General features: G+C 44.7%; 1 protein-coding gene across 3 annotated transcripts in view; it reads left to right on the forward strand.

The window, feature by feature from the left end:
- The window catches only part of ldb3a (LIM domain binding 3a), a 24,471-nt gene continuing 12,180 nt past the window's right edge, over positions 1–12,291 (forward strand). For 2 of the 3 annotated variants that reach the window (XM_062463588.1, XM_062463589.1), the window contains exons 1-2: positions 2–195; positions 11,663–11,814. In XM_062463588.1, the coding sequence (XP_062319572.1) occupies positions 100–195; positions 11,663–11,814 (248 nt within the window). In that variant the 5' untranslated portion in view covers positions 2–99. Of the gene's footprint in view, positions 196–11,662; positions 11,815–12,291 lie in introns of all 3 variants that reach the window. The other variant, XM_062463590.1, reaches the window with a different exon arrangement.

A 12,291-nucleotide genomic window follows, 5' to 3' on the forward strand; every position in this document is an offset into this window, starting at 1 on the left:
AGGCTATTCGGCTCCTGCCCCACCCCCCCAACCCCCATTTTTTGTCACCACCTTGGAAAAAGATCTGACAATAATCCAAACAACAAAGACTTTAGAAGAATGAGTACCTACAACGTGTCACTGAACGGGCCTGCGCCTTGGGGCTTTAGGTTGCAGGGAGGAAAGGACTTCAACATGCCACTGACCATCTCTAGGGTAAGTGACCGATCCATACAAATGTTCAAATAATCTAAGGTTGTGCTAAGAATGGACTCTCAGACAAGCTATATCATGTCTTTGGTTAACGTGTTGGTGATATTTTTGTCCAATAGGATGAGCCTATGTTTGTCATTGTGCCAATAAATGATGTGTCTTAGCAGTGATATGATCAGTAAGTGGTCCTATATTATATATTCTATTCCGGTATTCTCTATAATCTGCTATACTTGTGTGTGTTTTCTACAGTGTGGAACATTGAGACTTTAGGGGCGTGTCCTATGGCAGGACTTGATATGTGGGGTTGGTTGGATGTCTGCTGATGTTCAGTGGTGTCCAATGATCTGGGAGGCCATTTCTAGGGTTGGTTGTGGTATGGTCTCTTTTGAGTGTACATACTTGTTCTCTTGGAAGATACAGTCTCACACTCCAGCTGGTCATTCAAAATGATCTGAGGATATAGGTTTATTCTATACACTGGAATAATCCAAGGGCCACAATCTACTGGTTTTTCAACACAGGTGTACATGTGTCTTGTGAGCCCCAAATACTATTCTTTTAGTTTGAAAGACAAAGGGTTCCAGGTAAATGGCAGGATGCTTTGGAAAAGCAATTCTATTGTTACACAAAGCAGAATGGTGACAAGAGAATGTCCTTGTGTATTTTGAGATAGGGATCGTCTTCTGCTGTCAACTGTCAATTTGACAATGTTACAGGTATTTTAAGACATGGAAGGTAAACATAACCAAGGATAGATGATCCAGAATGTATCCAGAATTTTCTTTATTGGCCTGAAAGCCTTCTGTGGCGTGTGCACAGAAAATGATCAAATTGGTTTTAGGTGTTAACTTCGTCATGGAAAGACATTCTACACTATCGCTACACTACCACACTAAACATTCGACACGTTCGCTTTCATGATCGACAAATGCTGCGGCATACACACATACAGGCATTAATCATCCGTTCAGACGCTTGTGTGTCTTTACATTCCTAACATGCGTGTGTTTGGATGGAGGAAGCATCTGCACACATCTTTATGTGTGCAAATGTCAATGTACAATACCCTACATCTGCGATTGAGCGGTGTGCTGTGTTTGCGGCCATCAATTCTACCATGATAGTGTCTATTGGAGACTATGTACCATGAAGTCTATGGACCATGTTTCTGAACATCCACTGTGTGGCCGCCTGACATTAGAGGAACCAGAATTGAAAAAATGAAAAAAGACAGGTGTGTAAAAAGATAGCATGAATGTCAAACAGTGGCAGTTGGAGTCAGTCCATTGTGATATGATACAATGGACTGACTCCATTGTATCATATCATTTCTGTCCCCCGTCCACACATTACTTGTGGCCAGAGAACAATTTTGACTCCTCTGTTCCTCGAGAAACCATTCCCAGTCATTACATGACGACACAAGCTTCCTGCTTCTTGACTGTTTCAAACAATTATAATTTTCAGCATGAGTAATACAGCATGAAAGCTCTAGTAAACATGCCAGTGAAGGGATATTTCCACAGTATAGCCATGGTCGAGGAACGAAGGCAGTGGCACAAGAAAGTAACCTGACTCACCAGATGGTGTGTTACACATATCCATCTGGGAAGTCATCCTCATCAACTTTTTGGGCAGACAGTTTCCAAAAAACATTTGGCAGGTGATTGAATGAACCGTCTGTCTATCATCGTCAATCACGGGCTATCTTCATCCACGCCTGTTGCTGCCAGTAGTTCCTCATGAGATGCTGATTGGTCCGAACCACTGTGCTTTGGGCACCAACGGATAACTTGGAGGCAAGATGGATTCTCATGAACTCGCAAATCCAACTGTCTCGCGAGGTTAACAAGAAAGGGAACATGCAGTGAAACCTATCTGAAGGAGATGGATGGTTTGGATGAATGATCGTTGCGAGCACAGTGTCCATTAAGTTTCATGAGATGTTCTCAGACTTAAGGCTCCATTCCCAGGAGAACCTCAACCAGGTTCCCATTAAGCTCTGGCTACGAGACAGGGGGCTGAGGCTAGGAGACAGGGGGCTGAGGCTAGGAGACAGGGGGCTGAGGCTAGGAGACAGGGGGCTGAGGCTGGAGACAGGGGGCTGAGGCTAGGAGACAGGGGGCTGAGGCTAGGAGACAGGGGGCTGAGGCTAGGAGACAGGGGGCTGAGGCTAGGAGACAGGGGGCTGAGGCTAGGAGACAGGGGGCTGAGGCTAGGGGCATGTAGCCTTAGCAGCACCAGGCCCAGTCACTCAGCCATCCAACAGGTGGATGGCTGACTGACTGGATCTCTCTCTCTCTCTCTCTCTCTCTCTCTCTCTCTCTCTCTCTCTCTCTCTCTCTCTCTCTCTCTCTCTCTCTCTCTCTGTCTCTCTCTCTCTCTCTCTCTCTCTCTCTCTCTCTCTCTCTCTCTCTCTCTCTCTCTCTCTCTCTCTCTCTCTCTCTCTCTCTCTCTCTCTCTCTCTCTCTCTCTCTCTCTCTCTCTCTCTCTCTCTCTCTCTCTCTCTCTCTCTGGGGGGGATCTGCAGCATAGGCAGTATCTGTCCTGTCTAATAATAGGCCACTATTGCTGCACTAGGCAATGCTGATTGTTTGGGTGGTCTGTGGTATCTTTTTTGGCAACATGCCAGGTGTGATAGTCAGTAGGAGAACTGGGGGGTAGTGTGTGTGTGTGTGTGTGTGGGGGGGGGGGGGTTGGTATGAGAGGAAAGGGGAACAAGGTAAGGGAGGCATGGGTTAAGGTTGTGAAGGTGCAGATCACCAAGCTGCCTGTGTCACTCACAATCCCGCATCTTGCAACCCTCGGCCGGGTCCACACACCCACCAGTCTAACCACACTGGCTCCAATGACACTGACATGTCCCTTACTGTACTGTATGTCAGCAATAGCCCCGGTCGTTAGCCACATGAGATCCTAGAGATCTTACACAGGGTGGCACAAACAGAACTGAATCCTCAGGACTGTTTTACGAGAAATACATTTTGCCGTTGCCCTTATTCGGTGGAACACTTACCAACGACCACCGACTGAAATGCTTTTAAAGGGGTGCTTTGTGTAGGATGTGTGACATCTGTTGATAATTTGCCATCATTATGATGTTGTCAGAGGAGTTGAGTGTGTTTCCATAGTGAAGGCAGAACTAACATTCCATGCTGAGACCTCAGGAGACAGTCTGGCTGTAGAAGATTCTTCCCATTTGTCTGCATGCTGTAGTGTATTAAACTGGGATCAGGGTTAAGATAGCAAAGGTATGGCTTTAGACCTACCTCAACAAGGTCTTTCTCGATCTCCCTCTCTCTCTTTTGGTACTTTTATTTTTTTGTTTTACATACATTTATTGCCACACCATATGCGTGGATAACTGCTTTGCCAGCATAATATTTAACTTTTTTGGTGCTCAGTGAATGTTGCTGCTTGGATGAGATGAAAGCAACTGAATGGAACCACTCATCCTGGACTTAAAGCAATCACTGTGAAATGCATTTATACCCTGACAATGTCTTTACATGAACAAAGTACAATATAGACGTTCTCTCTTGTACAGTATACTCAAGATTTAGCCCATAGCACTATTGAGACATTTCCACAGTCTGCTTTGTCTAGATTGTTAATCAAGTTGTGGATGATTTGGGTTTAAGTTGAGGTGAATGCATTTTTACGAGGCTAAAGAAATAAAAACAGAAGCAGATGGCATATTGAAGGCATGAAACCTTGCTGTAATGGCAAGTAACAGATGGTTAGTTATAAATACCTTACTTTAAGGTTGGGATAAAAGGAAAATTGGCCAGGAGAAGGGATGGACTTTAAATAACCTATTTTTTGTGTGAAAGTAGTTTTGCACCGTGTGGACAATTGTACCTTTTTTTTTTTTTACTTTCTGTGAATGATTCATTCACATCCAAATATTTGCCTCAAAGACACAGCTCATTCATGGGCAGAAGCCTTTAATTTGCAGTTCGATTCGGAATGTTAAGACAGCAGCTATCTCTGTCACTAATTCAACTTGATACCTCTGACTGTGGGGTAGTGAGCCCCCATTTTATTACTTCATAAAGTCCTTGTATTTATGAGAAAGCACGATGACATTTCCTTTAAGACCGGACTGGTATTACAGTCTAATGTGGCCCTGTCTGACGTCTGACTTAAATGTCATGGATCGACTACACAATGCTAGCTACACACAGATGCTTCTATACAGTTTTGAATAGCTGGTTGTTTACTGCCATACGTTATGCGGTCAGAGATATAAACTCCAATGTTTTGGGTCACCTGTAAGGGCATGTGCAACACACCAAGGGTTTTTGATGTAATATTATTTTAGTAAAGTGATCTAATCTCGTAGGAATTTAGTCAAGCTTCTCTGTACCCCGTTAAGCCCAGAAGATAGGGTTATACGAGCAGCTTTCATTTGATCTGTAGTAATCTTTTTAGGACATTCTTTGATGCAGTTTCGGGGCCTCCCTGCTGGTCCGCTCTCCTTGGGTAGAGACCAGAGAATCTTCTGGATTTCAGGTGTCTGCTTACGGGCCGTTCTTAGTCCTTCATATCCATTGCAGCTAGGTTTTCCATCTTGGATAGATCGGGTAACATTTGGGGATGATGTGATCATCTCTCGTGGGCGGTAGTTAAGTGGACAGCCCTCACACATTTAGTCTAGCAGACTGATATTGACAGATGAACACTAATCCTCAAAGGTGCATGTGGATGATGCAGTAAGTCATGATGGTATCTCAGTTTGAGTGTCAGAGCAGTCTGTCACCCATTTCTCAGGGATATAGAACCACAGAGCTTCTCAATGAAGTTATGCTAGGTGTAATCTGTTTTGACAGAGGATGAACTGAAGTACCGGCATCCTTCCATCACAAAAATGTTGATCCTTCAAGTCAACACGACAGATTTTTGTTTTATAATCCAAAGTGTCTTCTTTGTAAATTTCTTCTCTGTGGTGCTTTTGGGACAGACAGACATCACCCCCCCTTTATATATCGGTCCTTAGATTAAGCAGAATCAGATCAACTGTCAACCTGTTCTCATCAGCATATTGACAATGTGTGTGTGCTGCATTCTGAAATATTCAGTCTTTTTACCTGCCCGAGTACATACAGAAATGCTTGGTTGTTTAATTTATTTGACATATTGCTCAGATTTCCTTACCGCCTATTGACCGAAGCTCCCACCACTGTAAATCTAATCTCTTGTCACTAATAGTGCACAATCTCATTGCTGAGCTCTATACATTGATACTGCACCAGAGGAAGCCTTTGGTGGCTACTTGCCATGCTGCAACCCCTACCCTACCCCTAACCTTCCCCCATCCCCCACCCCCTCCTTCTTTACATTACAGTAGCAGACCAGAGCCTGATACACCCCCCCCCCCCCCCACCGGCCTCCATTGTACCTTGATAATGTTGTCTTTAATGTAAGCCCTGGCATAACAGGCCCTTGCATTCCAGACACCACTACCCCACCCCCTCAGCACTCTCGTCACCCCACACCACCTACCATCCTTGCCCCCTTTCCTCCCCTTGGTATGACAGCCAGCAGGCCGGGGCTGATGACAGGCAGGGCTGTTTTTAGCAAGCCACTGAAGGTCAGCGCTGCTGGGGCAGATTGTGAGGGCTATAGATACCCACCAGTGCCCACACTTACCCACATACCTCCTCTCTTCTTCCTTTTCCCCCTCTCCCAGCCTTGTCTAAAAGGGGCTGGAGATTTAGAGTCGAAGTATGTCCAGTTATACAGCCATATTTTACCAGTCTCTGGTTTTAGGAGTGGGCTATCCTTCTGATGATGTTAGTTGTCTGCTGGGCTGTGTGTCCTTGATGTTTCGATGTTTTATTGATGCTACTGAGAAGTCATCTGGTCCAGTCACCTATGAAAGATGGCCAGGATGTTTCCCAGAATGCACCGCTGGACTTCTAGGTGGTGGGTTCTGTGGAAATTCAGAGGTCAAATAACCTTTATTGGCTGCCAGATCATTTTCACACTTTCAAACTCACACAGCAGAAACTAGCTCACATATACTGTATGTTTGTGTTTTTTGGTTTCCCAGAATGTTGCCCTACAGTATGACAGAAATCAATTCAATTCCTCAACACATTCTATTCCTATAGCATTGTGCAGCGAATAGTCCTTGCCCTCTACAGCAAAGTTCACATCCATAATTGTAGGCAGTGCATGAAGAGAAAAAACCTCTCATCTTCTGATCTGATTAAAGGATTACATAATGGGCATGGTAGTTTAGGCCAGCCAGTCAGTCTGTTATAAAGCAGTAAACAGAGTATGGGGCCTCCTTGCGCTATTTATAACCTGCTGGCTGGCAATCACTTTCGTTAGCTACTGTATTTCTATCTATCTCTTTTTTCCCCTCTTTCTAACCGCTGTTCCTTTCACTCTTCTGTTGCCCATCTTCAATTGACATCTCTCCTCTCTTCTCTTTATCTCTCTTATCTAGTCTTACTCTTTCCCCTCTCTTCCTTTCTCTTGCGTTCTTTCCATTCGGTTTGCCCCCACTTTTCGACATGATCTTAGCTCTGGCGTACCAAACAGGGCTCTTTGTGTTGTGTGAGTGCTCTGGTGATTTGAGTTGGCATATCAGCCAACCCTTTACCCACATACATCCTTTGGCCAGAGTTGGGGGGTGGAGAGTTAACACAGATTTTGTTAGCCAGTTGGTAATCCACCCTCGCTCCTATCAAGCCTTTTGTTTTGCCTGGTGCCTTAATGTTTACTCTCCTCTTTGGCTTTGGAAGTCTCTGGATTCAGTCAATGAAAAGCAAGAGTTTGAATGAATGTGGAGTTCAAATGCAGTTCAAACTTGGTTTCTGAGAACCAAACTACACGGTAGCAAGTCAGGCACATTTTTTTGTTGTTACACTTGTCAAAGGTTTGATTGAAACAATTCCAAGGGAACGTTTTGTGCATTCACCTGCTAAGGTAGCAGCACAGATTCCTGGCTCTAGAAATAGCATGAGTATTCATTGCATCCTTATCTAATTTCCTGCTCACCAGTTTGACAGTGTGTCTCTGATGGTGCACATGACATCCTGATAGCAGAAGTCAATTTGACCACTGCCTCTCCAACAACCACCACTCACAGAAGACCACTTAATAACTGCCTGGCCAACGCAATATCCTGTTTCCTATCCTGACAGTAGAGTAGGACCAGCATACCATGAAGTGTATTCCTCAGAAAAGAAAATTGCCTCCCCTTGTGTGTTTTTCAAACAAGCCTTATTGTTTGAAATGGGGAAAGAGAGGGGGAGAGTTTAGACCTCTTCCAGGCTGAACATACGTAGCTGGGGGAAATGATGTGAATGAGTTGTTTGGAAGAGAGTGACTGAGGAACTGTAGATTTGAGAAGAAAGAGGCCCAGCTGATGGCTGAGGAGTGGAACATAGCTGGCTCTGACTGACTACCAGGTTCAGGTGAACCACAGTCTGTCACTGTTTGTGTGTGTGTGTGTGTGTTTGTGCGAGAGTGAGAGAGAAACCAACAGTAGATACAGAGGGAGAAATAAATACATTCATTGAGATAAAGGGGGGTTAGCTAAGGTGATGGGTGAAAGGTTGCCCGGAGCCCCCTCTGTGAGGCCGCAGTAGTGCGTGTTTCTGAGTCAATCGCCATGCAGCTGGCCCCGGCCCCACCTCCGGCATCCACCCAAGCGGCAACGCCATCGTCACGGCAACCTTTGGTGCATGCCGTATGTCAAAAGACTCCTAGCAGTCTTGTCTGCCAATTAGAGTTGACATTTTGTGGCGGAAGGGCCCGCTATAAAAGACCAGCCACTGCGATGCCTGGGAGCCCTGGGGGGGGGGGGGGGGGGGGGGGGGGGGACAGAGAGACAGCCACTCAGAGTTCACCGGTGTGATCACCTGAGCAGAGTGATTATTCCCGGCATCAGGAATGAACCCCGGGCCCAGCTCCAGCTCTCCCCTTACCAGACCCTGCCTCTAGGGAGCGACATTATCCCTGTGACTGGAGCGCCAAGGACCAGAAGTAGTAGTCCCAGGGTGTTGTGGTGTAGCCACAGCTGCTGCAGTTTAGTAAATCCCATAGATTAGTGGGTCCTTTCCAGACAGTCACTAAAGACACTTATGATATACACTCTATTGTTGTTTATGGTACATATATTCAGATATCACCATTCAAGTGATAGTTTAGTACCATGTCAGATTTGGCTATAATTACGGTGAAAAACAACTCCTCAAAGGGCAAGCTTTGCCCCTGGCAGTGCTCCTTATCGCTGATCAGCTTGAGAACAAGGCTCTTTTATGGTTTGTTATGGTGACCTCTGTAGCGCTGCTAATTGGTATCAACAAGTCAATATCAATAGGACTGTGTCACTTTTAATGACTGTCATCGTCATCTATGTCATTATTCGCTCTTTGTGAGTGTGAGGATAGCAAAGGGTCGGGGCACTCGGATTAGCAAGCCACTATTGAACATGGTAGCCACATCTGACCGGAAAGACATTTCACAGTTGAGCTTATCATAATAATGTGCACACAGTCTTAGTGGATCTCTGTTCAACTTGACCACTGTTACGATGTTAGACTGCTGCAGTGACTTTATTAGCCCTGCCTTAATCCGAGAGAAATGTCTCTGTTTCTTTCCCCCTTCCTGATGGTCAGTGTCTCACTGAGAGCTTGGGGCTCGCTGCTAGAGATGGCATGGGTTCTACACATCGGAAATTGATAGGGAAGTCAGTGAAGGGTGGCGGACATCAGATAGCAGTGCAGGTGAAAGGATTGTGTCATAAGGAACCTTGCTAGCGTGCTATTCTACCCAAAGTATAACTAGCCCTCTTTAAACTTTCTTCTGACCGAGGAAGATCGGATTAGAGAGGTAGATATGGAGGAAGAGACACAGAGAGAGAGTTGAGAGAGAGATAAGCAAGGGGAGATATGTTGAATAGACAGGGAGGCAGCTTTTCACTGATGGTATCGCAGAAGGAAACTTCAAATCCAGTCTTTTCATTACAGAACAATTCTCAGGGTGACATTGAAGACATTTCTCCTAGATTAAAAGTACTTGTTATTTTGCAAGTGTGGACTTTGAAGATATAGCAAAGAAAGTTAAAAACAAATAAATCAGAAAGGAATTAAAACATTTTAGAATGGCTTTATTGAGGGATTATTGAAAAAAGCAAAAGACGATTGAAATGTAATTGCTCTTGCCAGTATTCCGTTGTTCATTTCATTGGCATTACATCCCCTTGAGCCATCAAATCTCTTTTCCAACACCGGCTCCAATTCCTTAGTGGTGTATGTTTGAATTTAATTAGCCCTTCACACTTTTTTCAGTGCTTACTGGCTAACACACGCTCAATGATAACGGAGCTCTCCAGAGACCTGAAAGGATCCATTTGTTTGGTCTCTGTGAAAGAGATAGAGGCAGAGAGAGACAAAGAAGGAAAGAAAGAAAGTAACAAGAGCGGGAGAATAAGAACGACAGAGGAAAAGAAAGGGAGAGAGAGAGAGGGAGAGAGCGAATAGATAGAGATAGAGAAAGATGGCGTAGAGGAGGGGAGTGATGGTGATGAAAGGAGGGAGAGAGAGCGAGAGGAATAACAGGGAACAGACCTGAATGAGATTGTCTCCCAGTCCTTCCAAAATATCTGCATATTTTTTTCCCTTTTTTGGGGGGATTTGAGATGTGAAAAGTTCTATCACTGGCCTAATTAACAACTTTGTTAAGACCTTTGGGAGTGTCTTAGTCTTGTCAAGATCTCAGATTTTTTCAGTTCAGTTTGATACTGGATTTAACAGATTAGTTGAGACATGTCAACACAACACTTTAATGTGCTGTTTGATGCCTCAATTTAACTGAAGGAAACTTCAAAGTACTGAAGTCATGTCTTTTTTTACACAACCTTCCAGCAGTTTGGCAAGTGGCCCAAATTGATCCAGCTCAACAAAACTATTTAGTCTTGGCGCTTTTCCTGTGTTGCTATACTGAAAGATTATTGCCCGGTCATCTTGACAATTCAGAGTTGCTGTTAACTTTTTCATTCCTAAATCTGTATTTGCAAACAGAGCTAACTCAGAGTTAGCAAGTCAGGGTGCTTAGCACTCTGTTGCTAGGGAAAGGTTTGCTGTTAGGTGACATTACTATTGTACAGCTTTAGTCTTGGCAGATCATTTTGTTAAATCAATACATTTCTAAATAACAAACGGATGACTTATCATCAACAGTGTCTTTCCAGCTTCTATTACTGTGAAAGCCCCCACCTAATCTCTCATGGCAGTACACCCGAAACCACCTGACAGGACCTTTGAACAGTAATAATGTATAAGACATCTCCTGACTTTTATAAGGCTATGCGTCTACTGTGGGAGACTCAGATGGGTCACTCCTTATGAAGTTCTCTTCTCTCTTGTTATATCCCCCTCTGTCTCTCTCACGCTCTTTCTCTCTTTCATTATTTCGGAGTCCCCTGTGTGAAAGAAATAATAAAGAGAGCAGGGGAGAAAAGTTGGGGTGGAATAGAAGGAAAAAGAGAGGAGAGGAGAAAAGGGAGAGGAGAAGCAGGAGAGGAGAAGAGAGGAGAGTAGAAAAGGGAGAGGTGAAGAGAAGGAGAACAAGGAGAGAGGACGGAGAAGAGAAAAGGGAGAGGTGAGCGGGGAGGAGATGGGCTGCGCCAGAGATATTTTTGGGCCCTGCTGGATTGATGAATGAGAGCAGCTGGTGTGTAACCTTAGGCTGAGCTTACGTAGGGTTAAACAGGAAGGGTTGGAGAGGGAGGGATGGAGGGTCAACAAGTTATATCTAATGAGAGAGCTGGAGGGCCAACCATTCCTCCATCTTTTCATCATCAGAACAATCAGATTTCGGGTGGACTAATGAGTTTGCACCTAAAATTAGACCAAATTAGCTTAGCGATGTTAGTGTCAGGAATCCCCTTGGTAGTTTGGACCTCTGTTGATGTCAACCCTTTCATCTCAAAACATAGCATTACGGTAAATGAGTCATAAGTTGATCAATTTGCTAACAAAACAAGTGCAAATACTCCCATGTGTTTGTTTACTTTAGTCACCACCCGTGGCATATTGTAGCCTTTAGCTATGATACAGAGCCTGGTTTTCCTTGTTTAATGTAGCCGTCTAGGTTTAAGGATGGATTCTTGCTCACTAGCAAAGAGCCATGGTGTTGAGTATATAAATCATGGTACCTGGTTGTATGCACCAGGAGTGTGAATGGATGGATTGACACCTCCAGGAAGACTTACTAAGCTGTGCCTTTTTGCGTGAGGGCAGCACATTCCTTACTTGTCATTTCTAATATCCTCTTTTCCATCTCCTAGTTGCTTATGCTTCAGAGCTAAGCAACTAGGAGATTTGCCTTGCTGTTAATCTGATCAAATAATTGAGAGTGTCTCGAAACAATATTGACCTTTGTGTGTGTGTGTGTGTTTGTGTGTGCGTGTGCGTGTGTGTGTGTGTGGGGGGGTCTCTTAATGCAGATCACTCCGGGGAGCAAGGCAGCGCAGGGAAACCTGAACCAGGGTGACATCATCGTGGCCATCGATGGGGTGAGCACTGAGGGGATGACTCACCTGGAGGCCCAGAACAAGATCAAGTGTGCCAGTTTTAACCTGGCCCTCACAATGCAGAGGTATGATGTCACACACACACAACCACCCCCCCCCACACACACACACACACACTTAATCCATGATGCCAGCTCATGGATAAAGTGTCTCCCTGTTCAACCCATCTCCTAAGGTCGAGTCCTAGTACCAGCCTAATTGAAGAGTGACAGAGTAGTCTGCCTCCTGTCCCTGTCTTACAGGACTCTTGTTATAGCATTAGAGGAGTTGAAGAGTTGCCCTAGTGAATTGTCTTTGTCAAAACAATGTAGTTTCATTTAAAATCCCATTACAAATACTCCTGTTCCTCCTAGGGGCAACCACCCCAAACACACACACACATTCTCACACACACACACACACACACAGATATACACACACACATACTCACACACACAGACACAGGAATGCGAAAGCAGGGTGACAGATTTACTTGTCCTTCACGTTGTCCCTTGTCATCTTTTTATTACATTTAATCTGCTTTTGCTCTGAGGCGTGACTCG

This window comes from Osmerus eperlanus, chromosome 6 (genome assembly GCF_963692335.1).
Source record: "Osmerus eperlanus chromosome 6, fOsmEpe2.1, whole genome shotgun sequence".
In the NCBI taxonomy this organism is placed as follows: Eukaryota; Metazoa; Chordata; class Actinopteri; order Osmeriformes; family Osmeridae; genus Osmerus; species Osmerus eperlanus.